Here is a 23,586-nt window from a genome sequence, read left to right on the forward strand (position 1 = left end):
TCAAAGGTAACAGTCAGGATACGGGAGAATATCAGTGTTCGTTATTTCTTTGTGAAGCTTATGAAAGAGCCTAGCCACTTTTTTCTGCTGGGAATATAGTGGCTATGGGCAGATCTGTTGGGTTTTCTGAGGGCTTTGTGGGATGGGTATAGGGGCTTGGCCTAATTCCTTTCCACTGGGAAAGAGAAAAAGATGTCAGCCCTGTCTTGTAGTCAATATCACCTGAGAAGATTTAACTGCTCATATTATTTGATTTCAGTCGCAGAGCTGAGCCATTTCTGTATGACTTTAAAAAAATCCTGTCCCAGGCCCAGAGAGATAGCACAGTGGCGTTTGCCTTGCAAGCAGCCGATCCAGGACTAAAAGTGGTTGGTTCGAATCCTGGTGTCCCATATGGTCCCCCGTGCCTGCCAGGAGCTATTTCTGAGCAGACAGCCAGGAGTAACCCCTGAGCAATGCCGGGTGTGGCCCAAAAACCAAAAAAAAAAAAAAAAAAAAAAAAATCCTGGCCTAAATGGTAGTTGTCTCAATCACCATTGGCTCCAGGGTATAGTGAGGAGTGGAAGAGGAGAAACACAAATATGAAAGGATGGGGCCAGGGGCCAAGCAGTCTCAGGTGCATTGGTGGAGGTTTTAAAAAAAAAAAAAAGGCAGAACTAAATATACAAGTTAAAGGCAACAACAGTGGAATCAAAAGACCCAAACTTTATCTAAACATAAAATGGGCCTGTTATACTGGAGGCTGGGGGGGGGGGGTGGGGAGGCAGGGGGTGGTGGTATGGGATGCTCTTGGGGAATATTGGTGGAGGGAGGTGGACAATGGTGGTGAGATTGATGAACTTGGTAAATCACAATGGTTTCAATAATTTTTTTTCGGGCCACACCCGTTTGATGCTCAGGGGTTACTCCTGGCTAAGCGCTCAGAAATTGCCCCTGACTTGGGGGCGGGGGGACCATATGGGACGCCGGGGGATCGAACCACGGTCCTTCCTTGGCTAGCGCTTGCAAGGCAGACAACTTATCTCTAGTGCCACCTCGCCGGCCCCAATAATTTTTTTTTTTAAGCCCCAACTACTGAAGTGCTTTCTAGAAACTGAATGTTAAGGTGTAATATGGGTGATTTACACAAGGGAGTAGAAATCTTTAGGCGGGGACTCAACAGGCACAGTGAGTGGAGCCATAGACGACTGATGCCAAGCTAGGATGGACCTCCCGCCCTCGTGGACCCCGCGTGCGCTCGGGCGTTACCCCACTGGCCCAGACTAGGAGCCTCATCATCCCGGACGGGTTGGACTGCCGGAAGAGGAAAGGATTTCGGTCAGGCGCCCAGGGCAACCTGCCCACACATCTCTGAGAGGACAAGCTGGATAGCTTGGAGGAGGCCAAGCCCTTCTCCCTGCTCCAAATCAAGGACCGAGGCCCGCTGCATCCCAACTCCTATGCCCAGGGTTTTCCTGAGTCTGGCCACAGCCTGGAATACCCACGGCAGAGTTTCAAGGATCTGATGGGGGCTGGTGACCTCCTGGCCGAGGAAGACGATGAAGACAAGGAGGATGACGAGTGGAGCGAGGCCTACCTGCCAGGTGCCCTGGACCAGGCCGGGCCTGCATCCCTGCCTGGCAGCAGCGACTTGGTGTCCTTCCTGAGGCCGTCTGGACCTGAGGCTCTGCCCTCCTGGACTGCTGGCATCTCCCCTACGAGGAGCCCAGATGCCCACTTCACTGCCTCGACAGAATTCCTGGGGCACCAGCACTTCAAGACACTGTACATCAGATCCCAGGCACTCAAAGAGGAAAATGCCATGCTCCAAAGGAAAATGATGGCGATCCAGAGCTTCTCAAAGACCCAAATAGAAATGGTGAGGACGCTGGAGGCCAGGCTGCTGAAGGAGGAACACCACTACCTGGATGTCGTGGTCCAGAAGGCAGAACAGAAGCTGGAGCTGATGGAGAAACGGGTCAGGAAGGCCGAAAAGCAGGTGCAGAGATTGAAGCAGGAGAAGTGTTTGCTCCAGGAGCAGGTGGCTCACCTCAAGCTGGAGAACCAGGCCCTGCTCGAGGTCGAGGTCACCAATCTGGCCGTGGTGAGGCACAATACAGACATGGCCCTCCGCAGCTTGCACCTGGTCTTGAATAAGGCACACAACTCCATCAAGCAGCTCGTCTCTGGAGCTGAGAGATTGAATCTTGTTGCTGAAATCCTGAAATCCATAGACAAGATTTCTGAGATGAAGGAGAAGGAAGAGGAGGAGGAGGAAGGTTGATCAGAGCCAGATCAGAGCCGTTCCCTCCAGGGTGTGCCTTACCCTCTGCAAAGGCTTTCTGGCATCTTCACCAGTGGTACAAGTTTCTCTTGAACTGCCATTCTTATCACCTAGAGTAGGATGGGGGGGGGGCAATGAGTGCAGGCCACACCCCAAGGGCCTGTGTTTCCACGGCCCAAGCAATGTATTTAGGTGAACTTAGGAATCAGTTGGGGGCCAGCCAGTGGCTTTTAGAGTTGAGCCCAGAAACTGCAGTTGGCACTTCATGTTCTAGACTTCTAGAAAGACCAAGGCTGCAGATGGAAAACAGGACTATGTATGCACGCCTCAACCTGTTTTATTGCTCTCCTGCTCACAGTGGCCCATTCCTGAAGTTGGCCCTGGGTATCCCTTGAGGTGGATGTGCACACGTGTGCTGCGTGAGTTCAATGAACACATCTTCTAAACCTTTAGGTGGCCAGATGCAGAATATCGTGCACTGGGATTGAGGATTTGGGAATTTCCTGTAGCACCCCTTCAGTTGCAAGGCCTTCTCACCTATATTCTGGAAAATGGGACCTGAAGTGTCTTCTCATCTGTCCCCCAGAAGGTGGGACCCTGCACTGTGCCTTGTTTACCTGCAACTGGTTGTTAGTTTTCTTTTTAGTACACTTAGTTCTTTCCCCTTTGTTTCACACACAGCTTATCCAATAAATTCTGCCATTCATGCATAAAAAAATGTGTTGATATTTAAAGCATCTATCTCATAGCCTTCAAATACTTGGTCCCATATTGGTCCTAAGGTATCTAAAATGCCTATAGACTCTTCCCTACTTACTTCTTTTCTCTCACCTCTCATCTCTCCTCTCTTCCTTCCTCAAAGAAAGGAAGTTCTTCCTCAATCTTTATTCCCTTCTCTCTAAAAATAATAACTATGCCAACAGACTGTAATCCCCTATACAGAAAGGAAAGGTGTTCACATTTCAAGGTCATGGCCCAAACTTAGCCACAGGACATGGTTTGTTCTGCATGATGAGCCACAGAGGCATGACAGTTAGCCAAGTTAGGGCAAGATCCTAAAAAGCTGAACATTCTGATTCCTATATCATTATTTATAACACACACATTCTAATTATTTTTATTTATCTTTTATTCAAAGAAAAGACCAAAAGGTAAACTGAATCGTCATTAAAACTTCAACATTAGAATTACTCTGAGGAATATTTTTTTGTGATATACTGATGATGATAACCACAACTTACACCCACTGAGCATTGATCACTCATCAGACATTGCTATAAAAATTTTAATGCACCCTCTGAGCACTGGTTGGGAGTACAATCTCATCACCCATGCGCCCCCACTCCCCCACACACACATTGAGGCTGGCTCAAAGTTTTAGGCAAGGCTTTATACAGTGAATCCCTCATAGTCAAAACCTTCACTAGAATATGAGCACTATAGTTCTGTCTTTGAATCTCGTATTGACCTGATGAGTATTGCTCAATAAGTGCATGGGAATTAATGCAGACTGTAGTGCTGTAGGGAGTTTATGCAGGCATTCAAAGAGGCACCAATGCCCACCCCCAACTCTCATGGAACCTTGAATTAAAAAACCTTTTTATTTTGGGAGAGTTTTGGGTCACAGGGTTGACTCTTAGCAGGGTAGGGGGACCAAATAGTATGCAAGGGATCAAATCTGGGTCAGTCACATGCAAGGCAAACACCCTACCCACTGTGCTATCACTTCAGCACCTAAAAAGTCTTTTTGTCATTCTTCATGTTCCATTGTCTTGGGCTTAGGTATCACAAAAATAAGAGCTTGAGTACTGTTATACATTTCAAGAGATTATTTAGATAGATTTAGGTAAGAATGAAGAGGAATGAACATTAAAAAAAACTAGAATTTGATTTCTTTGAAATTGTGGTTCCAATCATAGACTGATTCCACCTTGTTTTGTTTAGTGAAAAAGGAATAATATACATGCAAAAATATAATGCCAATGACATGGCTCCCTCCCCTGAGGACTTCTTTTAGTGTTTTTTGTTTGTTTTTGGATCACAACTGGAGGTGCTAAGACTTACTCCTGGCTCTTAGCTCAGGGATCACTCCTGCCTGGGTTCAGGGGACCATGTGAGGTGCTGAAATCAAATCCAGGATGGCTATATGCAAGGCAAGTGCCCTACTCACTGTATGATTGCTTTGATCCCATGGAGGATTACTTGTCCATAGGGTGAGCTGCAACCTATTTCTGACAACAGTGCTCAGCAATTCCAATGAGTGTCCTCTACCTCAGAGCATGACTTTGGAGAGATTCCTTGCTTTATATTTGGCTTTGCTTATTCCCATATGGACTGGAAATGATTATGATGTTTTCTAACATAAAAATGATCTTAAAAGATTCTTAACTGAAACTTCTTCTAAATTAAACATTGCAATTACCGGTGTCATGAAGTTGATGATAGATTCAGAATTGCCAAATAAACAACATTATATCATATTTTCTTTAAAATATTTCTATCATAATTTACTTATATATCATAAAAACAGATTTCTATTTTTACTTTCATTGTAGCTAGAAGGAAAAATACTTGAGCTAAGTATTTCTTTTTTTTTTTTTTTTTTTGGTTTTTGGGCCACACCCGGCATTGCTCAGGGGTTACTCCTGGCTGTCTGCTCAGAAATAGCTCCTGGCAGGCACGGGGGACCATATGGGACACCGGGATTCGAACCAACCACCTTTGGTCCTGGATCGGCTGCTTGCAAGGCAAACACCGCTGTGCTATCTCTCCGGGTGAGCTAAGTATTTCTAAATTTATCATAAAGAAGCAGAAAATACTTTGAGCAGAATAGTTTTTAATACCTAATAACTTTAATCACTAGTCTTGAAGCCTTAGACAAGTCATTTAAACTCTCTAAGATTAAGATTTTTTTATTTCTGCAATTAAAAATAATAAGCCTTACTTCCTAGTTTGATGAAAGGGTTAAAGAAAATGATCATGAAGAGGGAGGAGGGAGGTCACATGCCTAAAGTTCAATAAGGCTTAGTTATATGACTACATCCTAAAAAGTGCTTAAGTCCTTAGATACTGACTTTAGTAACACCATGAAGCGATAGAACACTCATTTCAAGTTGGTCCTTTAAGTTTGATCCTATTTGCCTTTGTATTGTAACAAACAAAATGAAGTAAATTTGTTTGTGCCTGTTTGGAGGCTAGCTGTGATAGTGGGTGGGAAATTGGGGACACTAGTGAAGAAAGTTACACTGGTGGTGGGATTGGTGTTTGACTATTGCTTGAAATGACTGTATCATGAACAACTTGGTAAATCACAGTGTTATAATAAAAATTAAAAGAAATAAATGATGCTATCAGGCCAAAAGTACTAGGCCTCACCAAAATTTTCTATATTTATAGACACATTAGAATGCACATATCATGCTGGTACAAAGTATTGAAACTAGGAACATGTATCACTATATAAACTATTTCATATAACATGTTCTTATATAAAAACTTAAAGGATCCACCCATCCTGGGGCCCAGGGTGATAGCACAGAGTATAGACCATTTGCCTTGCACACAGTCAACCTGGATTTGATCCCTGGCATTCCATAGAATCCACTGAGCCTGCCAGGAGTAATTTTGAGCTCAAAGTTAGGAGTAACCCCTGAGTGCTGTTGGGTGTGGCCCCAACACAAACAAGCAAGCAAAAATTTTAACCATTCAAATAAAAGTTTCTTCTGCTAATATAAAAATTAGTATTTAAAATAGAATTCTAGAGCTAGTTATGAAAGATTATACAATGAGTAACCAATATGTGAAAACTGTAAAAATAAAAATATTTAGAAAATATTTTTTAAAAAGATTATATAAGCAGGGGCCGGAGAGATAGCATGGAGGTAAGGCGTTTGCCTTTCATGCAGAAGGTCATCGGTTCGAATCCCGGCATCCCATATGGTCCCCCATGCCTGCCAGGAGCAATTTCTGAGCCTGGAGCCAGGAATAACCCCTGAGCACCGCTGGGTGTGACCCAAAAACCCCAAAAAAAAAAAAAAAAAAAAAAAAAAAAGATTATATAAGCTATTATGAAGGAGCATTCAATTAGCAAAGAAGTTGGAACAGGTAACAAAAGTGGTCTACAGAAGCCCCCTAAAAGAGACACCTAATTAAACCTAGTTTGCTTAATATTCAAATTATCTGACAAACTGAGATTGTCTCTGCTAGCACCATCAGTTGTGCTGATGCTGCTAAAACAATTGGTGAGGCTGCAGAAGTGAGGCCAGGCAGAAGGAAAGAGGCAGACACGGTATGATCTGCTTCAGAGTTAGGACTCAAGATACACACAGCAAGGGAACAATAAGGACCAAAGGCTTCACAGCTGAAGAACTGATCTACACAACTGAATTTATTTTGGAGGTGGGGTTTTATTATGTAGGAAGGTTTAGGGAAGTAAATTGAAAAATAAAAGGGTCTTGAGAACCTTAGAGAAGGGAGGAGGATACACTGGGGAAAGGGATGGTGTTGAAAATTTGCACATGGGAACCCATCATTATTGTAAATCATAGCAATAAAGATTGTAGCTCAAGCAATAAAGATTTTACAAGTTAAAATAAATGAAATGGCGCTGTCCAGGTGGCTCTGAAGATCCCACTCTTGCCCAGTTCCTAGAATTGGCCTAGCTACTCTCCTCCCAGAATGGACTTACCTGGGAAGTCCCAAAGTCCCAAAGGAAGTCCCTCTGTACATCTCACTTGCTTGTCATAAATAGGCTCAGATTATTGTATATACAATTCAATCCCTTTCCAGAACTGGTCACATTATCTCCTGCTCTGCCAGCTCCAGCATGAGCTAGTCTAGAGAAAGCAGAAACTTTTCTTCGCTTAAGCCACCCAGAGACAGACACACAAGACTCCCCCAGACAGTGCAAAGTGGGTTTCTCTCTAAAGACCTCGGCTGGGTCATTCTGACCAATACACTCTCCTCTGATAAACTGACTTTGTTCTCACCTCCACCATCTCAACTCTCTTGCTAAATTCTTTTTTTGGGGGGGGGGCACAGGAGTTTTTTTGGGGGGCACACCTGAGGGGTTACTCCTAGCTCTGTGCTAAGAAACCATTCTGGCAGATTCGGGTGACCATATGGAATGCCAGGAATCCCGGGTCTGTCCCAGGCCGGCCATGTGCAAGGCAAATGCCCTCCCACTGTGCTATCACTCTGACTTGTCCTACTAAATTATGTTGCCACCACCTGTCGTCCTCCCCAGCTCAGACCCCACAGGCCTGGCTCCAAAATCCTCTCTCTACAAAGACCTGTGTATAGTGGGTGTGTCCATCAGTCAGCCAAGAGTCAAGATCACAGGAGTGGCCAATAAACAGATGTCATGAGCAATTTTGAGTCACAGAATCTGAATTTGCATAGTAACTTCATATTGGAAGAATTATAGTCTCATTCACCAAAGGTCATTAAGAAGATTGAAAGAGAAACCACAGAAGAATCTGGCAGATATGCATCGTATACATGTTTCATATTGATGCTAATAACATCACATTATTATACATTAAGATCTCGGGCCTGGGGCCCCGTGAGATAGCACAGCGGGCGTTTGCCTTGCAAGCAGCCGATCCAGGACCAAAGGTGGTTGGTTCGAATTCCGGTGTCCCATATGGTCCCCCGTGCCTGCCAGGAGCTATTTCTGAGCAGACAGCCAGGAGTAACCCCTGAGCAACGCCAGGTGTGGCCCAAAAACAAAAACAAAAACAAAACAAAACAAAAAGATCTCGGGCCTGGAGAGATAGCACAGCGGCGTTTGCCTTGCAAGCAACCGATCCAGGACCAAAGGTGGTTGGTTCGAATCCCGGTGTCCCATATGGTCCCCCGTGCCTGCCAGGAGCTATTTCTGAGCAGACAGCCAGAAGTAACCCCTGAGCACCGCCAGGTGTGGCCCAAAAACAAAAAAACAACAACAACAAAAAATCAAAGAATATTCCAGATGAACAGATTAGTGGTCACGTGTCTTGTCCTGTGACATACATGTAGTCAGTCTTGGGCCAAACGACTGGCAGGGCAACCATTCTTACTTCCAGCCCCTGTTGAGAGGTTTGTGTTTTTCTTAGCATCCCGGCACATGCTTCTCAATTGCCTTTTTAGCTCCTGACCCTGGGTTTTAACTAATGAACTCCAGCTGCTCTTGTTTTCCCTCCCATCCCTGCTCATTTAACCTCCTGCCTCTCTGCTCTCTAGTCCTTCAAGTTCCTACAGGAGAAATGGGATCTAGCCAAGGTTTCCAAGTGAGGCCTACCCTCTTGAGAGGCAAGGGCGCCCCTTCACCAGGTCTCCCAGCCTTTATAAGTGGTGGAAAAAGAAACATTCATTGCTGGAAATTGGATGCTGAAAGACCTCCGACGTGTCAAAAATTCTTGTGTGGTTTTTTCATGTTATCCAAGCAAAGCATTCAGAAAGGTAAGTCTATAAAACAAAGCCAGAAAGGCCCCAGTTGAAGACCCCACGTAATTGCAAACACCTGTGAGGCAGAGTCAGCTCAGTGGTAAATGTGCCGAAAGAGAAAATCTCACACACAGAGCAAACACAGACCCGGCCTTTCTGAGCCATGCAGAGAGGCAGAGAGCCATCTGCCAGCAAAGCCTGCAAGAGGTTTTCCAGCTTTCAAGTCAAGCGCAGACACTTGAGTCTAAGGAGAGTGAAGTGGGTCTTTCTTCCAGGCAAGGGGCGAGCTCAAGAGAGAGGATGAAGGAAACTGGGTGCCGACAACTGATGCTTCTGGCCTGGGCTTTTTCAATTCTGTGCAGAAAACTCTTCCCTGAGCCACATGTCTCTTTCTAAATCTGATCATTCGTGTGTGGGGACCACTAAGAAGTGCATTAGCAGCTGCAGTTTCCATTAGGTTAAACATTTAGACCCAGGAGGCACCTGATCCTATGTCCCTGGCTAGCCTAAGAGCCATTTGTCTCGTTTACTAAATGTAAAATGGCATATTTCCCAGGGGCTTTGAAAGACTTTGGAAAATGGCACTGGATTCAGTTATAAGCTCATTTTTAATTTCCCCGCCCCTTTATTCCTGTTTGCATAGACGATCTTTACAGGATCGGTCCAAAAATCTACTGATTCCATTAGCCACACTGAGGCTAATTGGTTCTCATCTTAATTGGGAAATTTGGAATGCCTTTCTAACCTCCATTAAAACATTTGTTGGAACTTGAATCATCTGTTAAGACAGATGATGATATCAAGATCAGTAATTTTTTTCTTTCTCATCTTTCATAATACTCAGCAACATGCTTTGGATATATTAGGTATTCCATAAAGAAAAGAAAATATAGTTCAAAGAAAATAGAGAAAGACCAGGGAAGAGTCTGGATTGTTGTTGAAATAGGTAATGATCCTCACATTTTATTTCAGATTTTTTCATGTAAGACAACACTTTTATTTTTTGCATAACTTTAATTTTTTTGGTTTTTTTTGTTTTTGTTTTGGGGGACCACACCAGTGATGCTCAGGGGTTACTCCTGGTTATGCGCTCAGAAATTGCTCCTGGCTTGGGGGAACATATGGGACACCGGGGGATCGAACAGTGGTCTATCCTAGGCTAGCATGGTCAAGGCAGACACCTTACTGCTTGCGCTACCACTCCGGCTTCATAACTTTGTTTTTTAATGATTTATTTTTAATTTTATTGGTTTCTTGAATTTTTTTTTTTGTTTTTTTTTTTTGGGCCACACCCGTTTGACGCTCAGGGGTTACTCCTGGCTATGCGCTCAGAAATCGCCCCTGGCTTGGGGGAACCATATGGGACACCGGGGAATCGAACCGCGGTCCATCCTAGGCTAGCGCTTGCAAGGCAAACACCTTACCTCTAGCGCCACCTTCCCGGCCCCAAGTTTCTTGAATTTTATAGCATGTATTATTAGTCAGCTGAGACATCAGTACATGGGAGAGAACAAGAATGAAATAATAATAGCCAACATTTGTTGAATTCTGAAAATTGACTCTAAGGTAAGTACTTTATATATATATAAATATATATATATATAAATATATATATATATATATATATATGTGCCATTTACTTGGCATAACAACTCAATGAGATAGTCACTATTCTCTTTCTTGAGAGAGATCCCAAGCTCCAGTGCCTTATGATCACTCTCTGTGGTGCTGGGATCAAACCTGGGTCAGCTAACATGTAATGCAATGCAATGCAATGCAAACACCTACTTACTTCCTGTACCATCTCTCCAGCCCTACAGATAAGAGGTAAAAAAAAAACCTCTTATCTTTTTTTACCTCTTATCTGTACACCTAACTATTGTCAGCAATTTGTCCACTGGGACTTTCATTATTATGCAATTTTTTTCCTCTTCTATATATATTTTTAGGCTCAATAGAAAGCTTAGCAAGGAACCAAAGACAAAGAATATAGAGAATACTAATTGCATTCATAGTGTTGGTTAATTACTCAAATCATTTGAACCTCAACTTCCCCAAGAATAAACATAAAAGGATAGTGTAAGTACAGTTGGCAATGTGGTATGAATAACATTTTCCTTACTCTTAAAATAGCAAAAGCTTGATGCTGAAGAGAGTCAATGCATTTCTTTATTTTACCAAATCGAGTACTTCTAAAGCTCTCTCAAGTAAAAGTCTATTTTTATTATACTTACCTTCCCGGATAGCTGTAAATGGGACTCCTTCCTCTGCATTCATGTTGATGACTTTTAAAGCCACTAACTGTCCATTGATCCTAGGAGAGCAGTGGAACACTTATTAAGATGGTTTTGAGTAGAAATTTAGACTAAAGATAGTTCAATATGAGGCTGAAGAGATACTAAGGGGTTGAGGCTTTACATGGAGCAAAAAACACTTCAGTCCCCAGTATGGGTCTTTGAGAATCTCCAGTTGTAGACTATCTGGCTAGGTATCACCACAAGGCCTAAGTAGCATCACAAGTTTTGGCCCAAGCATTGAACCACCCCTAGCTAGTTCTGTGGCCAAGAATTCCTGAGAGGGGTACTCTCCCCCCAGGCACATGAGCACTTTGGATGGCCCAAAACAAAACCCAAAAAATTATTGTAAAAAAAAGTAGCTTTCCTTCAAAGTTTTGTCCAGAATAAATGAATTTCTACTTTTCTCAAAATGAAAGTTTTGAATGTAAGACCAAAATACTCAGAATGTCTAGCAAACTTTCTCTCTTCACTGAAGTAAGGTATGTTTTCATCATAGAAAACCTGAGCTGGGGGGCTGGCGAGGTGGCGCTAGAGGTAAGGTGTGTCTGCCTTGCAAGCGCTAGCCAAGGAAGGACCGCGGTTCGATCCCCCAGCGTCCCATATGGTCCCCCCAAGCCAGGGGCAATTTCTGAGCGCTTAGCCAGGAGTAATCCCTGAGCATCAAACGGGTGTGTCCCGAAAAAAACAAACAAAAAAAAGAAAACCTAAGCTGGGTGGCCAGTGAAATAGCATGGAGGTAGAGCATTTGCCTTGCATGAAGAAGGACCAGAAGGACGGTAGTTCGAATCCCGGCCTCCAATATGGTCCCCCGAGTTTGCCAGGAGCGATTTCTGAGTGTAGAGCCAGGAGTAACCCCTGAGCACTGCCGGGTGTGACCCAAAAACCATAAAAAAAGGGAAAAAAAAGAAAAAACGAGCTGGAAGATAGCTCAAAGGGCTGAAGCACATGCTTAACATGATGGAGGACTAGATTTGATCTTACATATCACATTGCAATGACCAGTCTTCCTAATTGGACAATTGTGCCCTTATTATTTACACTTGACTGAGTAGCCCAGGGCATCATCTCTAAGAGAAAGCTAAAGTGAGTCTCTTTTCTGCTCTAAATTCACCATTATTTTCACATTTCACTCTGAAATAAACCCAAATTCTTATGATGGTGTCCTGGGTACTCCCTAATCTGCCCATGTCCCATTGCTCACTCGTCATTTATCGCTTATTTATTGAGAAATAAGAGATTTTTCAGTAAATTTTAAAATACTGTTTTTAATAAAAAAATATATAATTTTAATTTTGTTTTGTTTTGTTTTTGGGTCACACCCGGCAGCACTCAGGGGTTACTCCTGGCCCTACGCTCAGAAATCGCCCCTGGCAGGCTCAGGGGACCATATGGGATGCCAGGATTTGAACCACCGTCCTTCTGCATGAAAGGCAAATGCCTTACCTCCATGCTATCTCTCCGGCCCCCAAAATATATAATTTTTAATGTAATGGCTTCATATCATATTACCAATGACCTGCTTTTCTTCTTTATAACTTCTTTTATCCATTCTTTCACTGTGTGCTACTTATAATGCCAAGACTTCATCATAGAAATATACTAACATGTAATTAGGCAAAATCCCTGAGCACCATTGCGTGTGGGCCAAAACCAAAGAAAAAATATTTTTTATTTTTATTAATAGTGCCTATAATTTTATTAGGGTAGAGGGTAGGATTACTCAATCAAAGAATATTAAATGTAAAATTTCTTTTATTTTTTTAGGATTTGGGAATCTTCTATCTAGCAATGTTTGAGTCATGCTTAGTCATTCTTAAGGGTCACTAGGGCTACATGGATGGTATAGGGTAAGGGATGCATGCTGTATGATCAATGGCTTCCAGGGCATCTCACATGTATGATATATGATCTGCCCTTCAAGCTAGTGCTCCAGCTCTTATTTCCCATTGCTTTGAATCCATGTTTCTAAATTATGCCATAAAGTGCTTCCACCATTAAAAGGTCATGAGAGCACACAGCCTGCACATCATTGCCCAAACTCAGCAGTTTGCTGACTTTGCTTTTGCTTGTGGCTGGCCTGTGGCCAAGTTTTGCTTTTTTGTCTGCTTTTCTTAGTTCTATTTTTAATATTTCATTTTTAGAGTAGTTTTAGATTTGCAGAAAAATTGTGACAATAGTATAGAGTTCCCCATTATACCATATCCAGTTTCATCTATGTTAACATGTTATGTTAGTGTGGTACATATTATAATTATGATTTAGGAGCAATATTGATTTAGGAGCAGTACTGATATAGGATTGCCCTAAAAGACTTTTTAGTCACTTTTTAACAGTAAAATTCAGGTATCTATTAGTAATTGCATGGTAAAATTAAAGGGAAACAAAAAAATGATACATAAAAATATATAAAAAATATCTTTCAAGTAACATTTCCAGGAATTTTTCCAATTAAGTGATTTAATAAAGTTTTTTTTTTTTTGGTTTTTGAGTCACACCCATTTGACGCTCAGGGGTTACTCCTGGCTATGCGCTCAGAAATCACGACTGGCTTGGGAGGACCATATGGGACACCAGGGGATCGAACCACGGTCCGTCCTACGCTAGCGCTTGCAAGGCAGACACCTTACCTCTAGCGCCACCTTTCCAGCCCCTAATAAAGACTTTTTTTTTTTTTCTAAATTATTTTTGGGCCACACCCGTTTGATGCTCAGGGGTTACTCCTGGCTATGTGCTCAGAAATCGCCCCTGGCTTGGGGGGACCATATGGGATGCCAGGGGAATCGAACCGCGGTCCGTTCCTTGGCTAGCGCTTGTAAGGCAGACACCTTACCTCTAGCGCCACCTTCCCGGCCCTAATAAAGACTTTTTAAAGTTCCAAATGTATGAAAGATATTTACTGTTAGATAGAATGAAAAAAAATGAAAAGAACTAAAATGTAGAATATTGTTTTTTTTAATTAGAGGACCAATTTAACTTATTAGCAAATCAGTACAATGGAATAGTTTTCATTCATAATAAAAGCTAAAATTTAGAGCTATATAGAAAATAATGAGGAAGATGTATAATAAAATTATCGATATGTATTTATATATATACATATACATGTATACATTTATTAAATCCATCAACTTGTCTATTTTTCCATTGAGATATAACATAAAATGCTGTATAAGATTGAAGTATACAAAGTATTCATTTGATACATTTAAATATTATAACTTACATTTGAGTACATATAATTTATATATTTATCATATATGTCAATTATACGGAATTACTAGGATTTCTCTTTGTTTTTACCTGGATGCTTCCCAAAATATCCCACTACATTTTTCATGTTGATTTAGGCATTTTCTTCTGACTCTATTTCTGAGACTTCCCTTGGGTTTTGATTTCAGGACTGCTACTGGCTATGTGCTTAGAGGTCACTCCTGATAGTTCTGAAGGGGGCCAGAGATTGACCCAGGACTAGGCACAGGCAAGGCAAATCCCTTAACCCCTGTGCTAGCTTTCTTCACTTCACTTTTTCTAGCTTCACTTCACTTGTTTTTGATTATCTTGAATGACTATTTTGAGAATTACCTGTCAAAGTGTTTTGTGGAATAGCTTAGTTCTCTAGCATTTTTCTGTGTTTAGACTGGAGTTACTGGTTTGGGGGCAAGTAAAGTACTAGTTTTATCATATTTATGAAATATTCATGATTAGCAACATTTGGGGGCCATACCCAGCAGTGCTCAGGGACTACTTCTAGCTCAGCACTCAGAAATTACTCCTGGCAGGCTCTGGGGACCCTATGTGATGCTGGATGTCAAACCAGGGTTGCTCATGTGCAAGGCAAATGCCCAACCCGTTGTGCTATTGCTCCAGTCCCCTTATAATCAATGACTTTGGATGTCTTCCTCAGTGGCTGGGCTGAGAGAGAGAAAGAGAGGAGTCTTCACTACAGAGCTCGCTCCTGCCAGTTGTACTTTCAGTTGAAAGCCATTTATGGTGGTCAGGTAAGTTCCACTCCCTTGAAGAAGAGTTATCCTAAGCAGTGAGAAAATAAGCTCTTCTCTCCAATGTATTAATTTATCAAGCCACATGTATATATAGATATATATATATATAGATAGATATATAGATATATATATATAGGCCCAGAGTTTTATTTTAGTCTTTGGATTAGTAATTATGCTGAAGTCTGGCATGTCTGAGGTCTTGGGTTTGATTCCCAGGGATCACAAATATGGGCACAAAAAGAAATTAAAACTCATGTATTTATTTTGGTTTTGCTTCCCCCCTCCCCCCAGTTTAATCTTTTGGGAGATCTTTCAGTAAATCTTTCCATAAACGTGGGTTTAGTGAGAACATGCTTGATTATTTCTTTGTGGAACAATTTATTCAGTAAAAGGTATGATCCCAGGAAGATGCAAAGTGATAGTACAGCAGGTAGGATGCTTGCCCCAACAGAACCTGGGGCTCAGGACACAGATCCAGTAATCTGTGCTGAGCACTGCCCGAAATGCCCCAAAACCAAACAAATGAAAAAAGGATGATCACAATTTTCATTTCTACTTTATTAAACTAGGTATGAAAGTGAATTTTCCTAAGATTTTTCTAATTTGTCTATTTTCTCAAATTTGTATTGAAATAGTTTAAATGATTTTTACCAATTGCTTCCTTATTGCATCATTACATAAGAGTGTTTAAAACTTTTTATCATTCTGTCTATGTTGAGCTAGAAATCAAATTCAGGCCCTCACATAAGTGAGGTATACATTCTATCACTAAGCCACATTCTCAGCCCTTCTGTGAGGTTTATGTTCAGTATTTCCCTAAATATTTTCTAAATTCCTTCCATCTCCTCCACCCCCAGAAAATACTTTTTTACTTTTGAATTTTCCCAATATTTCTTTTTTTGGGGGGGGGGCCACACCCATTTTGACGCTCAGGGGTTATTCCTGACTATGCGGTCAGAAATTGCCCCTGGCTTGGGGGGACCATATGGGATGCCAGGGGATCGAACCGCTGTCCGTCCTATGCTAGCGCTTGCAAGGCAAATACCTTACTTCTAGCGCCACCTTCCCAGCCCCAGAATTTTCCCAATATTTCTTACAGTCACAGTTTACCTAAGAAGTTTAAATGCCAAGAATACTTTATATAAAAGATCACATTTGATTCTGCTTCCCTGTATCAGTTGGATAGATTTATACAGTTTTGATTGATATGATAGATTACAATCCATATAGATTATACAATCAATATAAATTGATAGAGTTTTAGCTAAACACCTAGTAGTAAGGTGTTTAGGGCTGGAGTTCACAAGATCATATTTGCAGATTTGGATACTATGGATGGTTCCCATCAACTTTTACAGGTTCTGACTTAAGTGATCAATATAGTCCCTTTTCAGTCTTAAGATTATACAGAATTACCTTATAATAGTTCTTGTATACTTCCTTCTTCATTTAAATATTTATCCAATGGGAACTCATATTGTCTATCCTATTTTCCAATTGCTAACAAGTACCCCGGCTCTGTTTATTTTCCTTGTTGATTTGATATACCTACATGGTTATATAGTAGATCTCACTCATACTTGAATATCTTCCTGATCTGAAACTGTTTTAAATGATGATTTCTTAGGAGCCAAAGAGAAAGTTGAAAAGACCAGAAGTGCATGCTTTGCACATAAGAGGCATGGGTTTCTCCCTGGCACCCAGTGATCCACCAAACACCACCAGGTGTGATTCCCAAGCCAGGAGTGGTCCCTGACTACTGTTAGGTGTTCCCTCACTACCAATCATGTTTTATGGATCTGTCTTTTCTTACATGTGTGCTTATACTGTTTTCATTATTTTAGCTTTGGAACACATTTGGAGTACATTAAACTTGAAATGAGAGAAATAATTATACTGGATACTTTTAGATTTTCCAAAAACTCATTACTGAGAGTGATCTACAATCTCCCCATAAGTAAGTCCTTCCTAGCATCACCTTTTTCTACTCTTCCCTTCCAAGGTTAGGCTTGCTGCTATCTCAAGGATTTGTAACTTAATTGTTTCCTGAAATCTTCACCATGCACACTCTTCACTCCTTGTCTGTGTTACTACTATCTCTGTTCAAATATTCTCTTTTCAGTGAGGCTTCCTCTCATTAGTCTTTTTTTGTTTGTTTGTTTGTTTGTTTGTTTGTTTGTTTTGTCTTTTTTGGGTCACACCCAGCATTGCTCAGGGGTTACTCCTGGCTGTCTACTCAGAAATAGCTCCTGGCAGGCACAGGGGACCATATGGGACACTGGGATTCGAACCAACCACCTTTGGTCCTGGATCAGTCTTTTATTTTTAATTACTTTATTAATGTTTCATTTTTCACCATACCTGGTGGTGCCCAGGAGCTCCTTCTTGCTCAGTGTGGGGCTTACAATCAGCAGTCATCACTCTATTTCAAACAGCCACCTGTCTCCAATCTCTGACACTCCTATCCTTCATCTCAGTTTTTGATTCTTTTCTGAAGCGCTGATCATTTTTTGACAAACTGTCTTTTACTATTTTACTTACTGCCTATCTCTCTCCCACTACACTCTATTTTCCTTAACAGATGGATTTTTCTTTCCTTCCTTTCCCAGTGAATCTTTATGCCTAAAATAGTTCCTGGCACACGGTAACTTTTAGGTGCTTAACAAATATTGATTCAGTGAATAAATACCTGTCTGAGTTACTTTAAGTCTTTACATTTATATTCATTGGTAACTCTCATATACCCCCCCTTTTATTTTGAGGGGAAAGCACAACTAGCATTATTCAGGGTTTCCTCATTTGCTCAGGCATCATTTCTGGTGGGACCATATATGGTGCTAGGTATTGAGCACAAGTCAGCTGCATGAAAGGCACACACCCTACCCAGTGTACTATTGTTCCTGGCCCCAAAATATAAACCCATTTTTAATGTGGATGATAACTTTACTGTTGCTATCATGCAAGTAATTTGCCTATTATATTTTCCAAATGTTATTGCTAATAAACAAGACAAACTTTGATAGGCATATTTAAATTTTTTCCGTTTTTGTTTTATCTAAAGGTTTCTTAAATGAGTCTCTTGGTTTTTTGTTTTGCCTCTTTGGTACATAATTCTGTAATACATAAAATTAATATTTAGTTTCTTCTTTTTCTTTTTTTTTTTTTTAAATATGGAATGCTTCACAAATTTGCCTGCCATCCTTGCTCAGGAGCCAGGCTAATCTTCTCTGTATCACTCCAATTTTAGTATATGTGCTGCCGAAGAGAGCACAATTTTTTATTTTTCATTGCATTAGCTAGAAAGTTTACTATAATATTTAACAGTAAAGGGTAATGGACATTCTTGACTTCTCTCTGTTGTCTAATTACTAACTCTATTGCTCTAGTACAAAAAAAAGCACATGAGCAATTTAGGAATTTAAAAACTAGTGATTAATTGAATTATCAAAGCCATATTTTGTATCTATTTTTGTGTTTTATTTATTAAAAACATTTCTTCCACTTTGGGGGCTACACTCAGCAGTGCTCAAGTATTACTGGTGGTTTGTTGGGGGGAGCAGTGTTCCTTCTGGAAGTGCTCAGGGAACCAGGTAATACCAGAGCTCTTTAAAGCCAAAGTGAAAAAAAAAAAGGAGCAACTCTAGGTTGTTCTCACAGACCTGTGTGTTTGCATCCAGGAAGGTGTATTAGAACCTTAAAAACCATCCAACCATGCTTCCCACAGCCATTGTAGTAGAAGACAAAGCATAGGTTCTTAGAACTAAATAAAATAGGAAACGCTGATGACATCTTAAGGGGCGACTGAAACTGGAGCAAGGGGAAGCTTGGTTTTCTTTCCAGGTTGTTCCAGTCTTCATGTCAGTCTCTCCCTGTTGGTTGGTATGTTTTGTCCAGGTTCTGGAATACCCTGTTGTTGTTGGGTGGTTTTTTTTGTTTTTGTTTTTGTTTTTTTTTTGTTTGTTTGTTTGTTTTGATTATCAACTGGCTTTTAGCTCACTGGGGCTGAAAACTTGCTTTGAATGTAGGAGCCATTGTTTTGTTTTGTTTTGTTTTTTGGCCACGCCCGGTGATGCTCAGGGGTTACTCCTGGCTATGTACTCAGAAATTGCTCCTAGCTTGGGGGATCATATGGGACGCAGGGGGATGGAACCGGGTCCGTCCTAGGTCAACACATGCAAAGCAAACCCCCAGTTGCTTGCACCACTGCTCAGGCCCCAGGAGCCCATGTTTAAACCCTAGCTCAGGTTTGGGAATAAGAGGATATAGTGTGTAACTTCCCCTCTCAGCCCCCCCCCCCCACGAATAGCCCTGGAGTACACTGCTGGGTGTGCCCCCAAGATAAATGTTAAAAATAAATAAAAGATCAATGAAAAGTTGGGAGAAGGATGAAGGGAAAGGGGAGAAGCCTCACACACACCCCCACCCAACTGAGTCACTCACCTGCTAATCCCTTTGTAAACTGTAGCATAGGAACCTTCCCCCAGCTTCTCCAGGTTCAAGTAGGAGGAGGCTGCCCCAAAGGGGAGGTTCTTCCTCTGCTTGGGGCAATGGGGAGGGGTGAGAGATGGGAGAGAAAGAAAAGACATGTTTTGTTCCGTGTTGACTTTCCCTGCCTAGAGAAATTTCACTGTGCTATTGCATGCACTCAAGAAAGCATCCGGGGAGCTGGCCGGGAAGCACCAACCCGCTACGCTGGACACAGATATGTCCCCCTTCTTCTCCATCAGCATCAGCAGCTGCTCACCCACTGCGGGCACTGGCGCACATCCTCTTCCTGAAAAGAATCGCTGTTCCTTCGGGGCCTTTTGCTCTTGAACTTCCGGGAATGGACAGCCTGAGGTTCCCTGGGGTGAAATGAAGTCGGGGAACACGATGCTTCTTTTAGGTCTGTCAGCTAAGAAAAAGAGAAAGCCCAGGGATAAGAAGTATGCAAAGTGAAGGCTCAGAAACCAGCACGATTCCCCCCCTCCCCCTTAATAGTGCCTGATTTTCACTCTTGCTGCAACCACCTCCTCCAAGCCAATCCCTTACTAAAAAATCTGCTTCCCTAAAAAAAAATAAATAAATGTGGTATTATCTTTTCTGAAATATCATCCTCTTTATTCCCTCACCCCAAATTATGGCATTTATCCTTAAAATCTCTTTGATGGATGTTTCCATTTTTTCTCTGCTGAACATAGGCTCTCTCTTCTTTCTTTTCTTTTCATTCTTTCTTTTCTTTCTTTCTTTCTTTCTTTCTTTCTTTCTTTCTTTCTTTCTTTCTTTCTTTCTTTCTTTCTTCTTTCTTTCTTTCTTTCTTTCTTTTTTTCTTTCCTTTTCTTTCTTTTCTTAGTAACACAACATTGCTAACCTCAAGGAGTGAATGAGGGACATTCTGAAACCTTAGCATAACCAGACCTGCAGATTGCTTTTCTGACACTGGGCTCTGGCCTTTGGTTAGCCCAGCAAAGATGTCAAGAGGAAAAAAGGACTTGCTCAACTGAGTCTGCAGCAGTCCCCCAAAACACAGGATCCTTTCTCCTCCCATCTTTTTTTTTTTTTTTTTTTTTTTACAGGGGGAACTTCTCACATTTGATAACAGCAGCTATAAATTCCCGGTGACTTTAATAGAACTTGCTTTTTATTGGTTTAGACCTACCGCAGAGCAGAAGGCTCGGCCCCGGCCTCTGCCTCAGAAAAGGAGCCACTGGATCTAAGGAGAGGAAAAGACGCTCCTCTGGGATGCAAATACCTGGATGGCAGCATCAGTGGAGCTCCGGGTCCCGGGCGCGCTCCTCCAACAGCGGGGTGCATCGCTTCCGTCCCCGCAGCGGTGACAGCGGCAGCCCGGTTGCAGGGTCTTGGCGCACAGCTCCTGCCCCATAATCTCGATCCCCGGAGGAAAACCTGCATTTGAGCCTCTCCGGGTCCGGCCTCTCCGGTCCCGGCTCACCCCCTTTGTGCCAGAGGTCAGCAGCGCCTGCCCGGAGCTTTCATCTGACTCACACGAGGGTGATGCCCGGAGGAGCCTCATGACTTCAGCAGTTTCTCCTAAGAAACCAGGCGTCAGGGACAAGAACATCCAAGAGCATCACGCATGCGGGGAGGCCGGGGTTTGATCCCTAAGCAGCCCTGGAAGTGACTCCAAGCCCACCAAGTGTGTCCCTAGAATAACAACAAAGAAAAGGGCAACTAGCTGCAGGAAAGAAAGCTGCCAGTAGTCATATACATGCACATATATGCACAACTGAGAAACAGGACAAGGATCTTGGGTCCTGGCAAAACCTGCTCCCGTATGATTTTGCTTTGATCCCAACCACAAGTTAGTGCAGTCGGTAGACTGTTTGCATTTTTTTTTTTTTTTGCATTCTTGTCTCCTGTGTTAATGTAGACTATTTTCTGTAAACTATTTTCTGTAGAATATTTTCTCCCTGTCTTCCATCAAAACGTGTCCTGCTGTTCAAACTTTAAAGCTGCAAGCAAGCCAACTTTTAGTAGTCAGAGAAACCACAGAACCCTAAGACAGGAAGAGGCTTAAGTTATCCACTTCATCTCTCTGCCTTCCAGCAATAGTTTATCAGACAGTCTGGGATCCATTGACTCAAACCTTCTTCTCCCTGAGCACCTGTGTTGTTCTTGCTCTTCCAGATAACAATGATCCCCCTGTGGGAGAAAGTTTGTTTCAAAGATCTCTTCTCCCTCTCCTTCCTTCTCTTGCCCCTTCCTTCCACATAAATGTAATTAATGTTTCCTTTATTAATAGCTTGGCTTGTCAGGGAACTAGCTGGAGCTAGTTTGCAGGCTTTGATCAGAAGTTTTGCCTCCTCCAGACTCATAAGGCTATTGTCACAGTAATCTAATTAGCTGGGATGAGAAAGACTGCAGTGTACATACACAGAGAGAGTTGCCTCTGTTATCACAATAATATTTATGGCTATTTGATATAAGAAGCTTCTATGGCTTAAATAGAATTTTCAGATAATTTAATATGAGACAGGGTTGAGGTTGTTGGGGAGGACAAGGGGACAGCAGGCTGTACTCGGGATCTTTTTTGACAGTGCTTGGGCACAGTGACAGGGATCAAAATGTGATCATGTGCCTTACCTCCATATATCACTCTGGTCTTATTGGTACCAGGTATTATGGTGTTATTTTTTAATTACCTCAAAAGAACAAATAAATTCAAAGAATCATTCAAATCAGACATTTAATAAAAACCAAAAGTGAAGGTTGGAGCGATCACACAGTGGGTAGGGTGTTGGCAGGAATATGGCATACAAAGAAATCTCACTTGCTACTGGTAGGACAGTTGTTTGGTTCAGTCTCTTTAGAAAACAGTTTGGAGGGGCCAGGCGGTGGCGCTAAAGGTAAGGTGCCTGCCTTGCCTGCGCTAGCCTTGGACGGACCGTGGTTCGATCCCCCGGCGTCCCCCGGCGTCCCATATGGTCCCCCAAGCCAGGAGCAACTTCTGAGCGCATAGCCAGGAGTAACCCCTGAGCGTTACCAGTTTGGAGACTATATAGAGGAGAAGAGCTAGAATGATTGTATAGTGGGTAGGTGTTGCAAGTCAGCCCCTGAAGAGGTTGACTGATGGAGGGATGGATGATGAGGTCTTTCCCCTCCAGCTCGGAGCACGCGTCTGCCACCCCGTCCAGCCAACAGTTCTGAGGTGAAATGGCGGGTAAACAGCTCGCAGACAGTCAGGCTTGTAGAAATATTAGCTTTATTCGGTTGATAAGACTGAAGTCCAAAGTCCCAGCCTTCGTTCCAGCAAAAAGCCTCTCGCCTTCCACAGACCATTGTTTTTATCCCCCAGAATCAGGTACCACCCAATGGTGGGATCAGATACCACCCAATGGTGAAAGCAGAATCAGGTACCACCCTAGGGTGGGGGCAGAATGCCAGATCACACCCTAGGGTAGGGCACAATCACCAATCAGGGTAGGGTCAGTAACATAATAATCCCCTAAAATATTTACATACACAACAATTCCCCCGCTTGTTTTTAGTAAACAAAAAATATTGTCTACAATTATTAAAGGAAAAACTAATCAATAATAAAAGAGTGGCTGTTTGCATAAGCGCATCAGAGAAAAATGTAAAGAAAAACTTCTAACCTAAACACAGGGTGTCTAAAACCAGAAACATGTATCAAGGAATCAACTACAAGCTCCTGAGAAGATAAATCTAAGTCGTACATAGATCCTTCGAAGAGATGCCAGAAAGGTTGTGTAGCAGGCGAGAAGAAGCACCTTTATTTGTAGTTGTTGTTGTTGTTGGTTTTTGGGTCACACCTGGCAGTGCTCAGGAGTTACTTCTGGCTCCATGCTCAGAAATCGCTCCTGGCAGATACCAGGATTCGAACCAATGACCTTCTGCATGTGAGGCAAATGCCTTATCTTCATGCTATCTCTCCGAACCCATTTTCATTCAAGTCCAGGTAGACCAGAAAGCCCATCTTTGAGGTCATTGAATTAGGCCCTTATTTTGGAGGAAGAAGCATATACCCCCTGCACAGTGGGGGACCACTGCAATGATGATCAATAGGCTTCTGAACTTAATCCAAGTTCTTAATCCAGGCTGAAGTCCATATGATGTCCGAAATTGATGTACCAACAAG

At 42.3% G+C, this 23,586-nt stretch overlaps 1 protein-coding gene and 1 non-coding gene across 2 annotated transcripts in view; both read right to left on the reverse strand.

Annotated features, from left to right (window-relative positions):
• Positions 1–20,878, reverse strand: part of CDK15 (cyclin dependent kinase 15) — a 117,512-nt gene extending 96,634 nt beyond the window's left edge. The window contains exons 1-4 of the mRNA XM_049773341.1: positions 20,719–20,878; positions 19,732–19,881; positions 19,428–19,522; positions 10,924–11,003 (exon numbers count right to left, since the gene is read on the reverse strand). Of these exons, the coding sequence (XP_049629298.1) occupies positions 10,924–11,003; positions 19,428–19,522; positions 19,732–19,881; positions 20,719–20,850 (457 nt within the window). The 5' untranslated portion in view covers positions 20,851–20,878. The remainder of the gene's footprint in view (positions 1–10,923; positions 11,004–19,427; positions 19,523–19,731; positions 19,882–20,718) is intronic.
• LOC126009719 (U6 spliceosomal RNA) lies at positions 18,152–18,258 on the reverse strand. Its single transcript, XR_007495935.1, has one exon. It is a non-coding gene; the product is annotated as a U6 spliceosomal RNA (small nuclear RNA).
• Positions 20,879–23,586: the final 2,708 nt, after the last annotated feature.

This window comes from Suncus etruscus, chromosome 5 (assembly GCF_024139225.1).
Source record: "Suncus etruscus isolate mSunEtr1 chromosome 5, mSunEtr1.pri.cur, whole genome shotgun sequence".
Taxonomy (NCBI): domain Eukaryota; kingdom Metazoa; phylum Chordata; class Mammalia; order Eulipotyphla; family Soricidae; genus Suncus; species Suncus etruscus.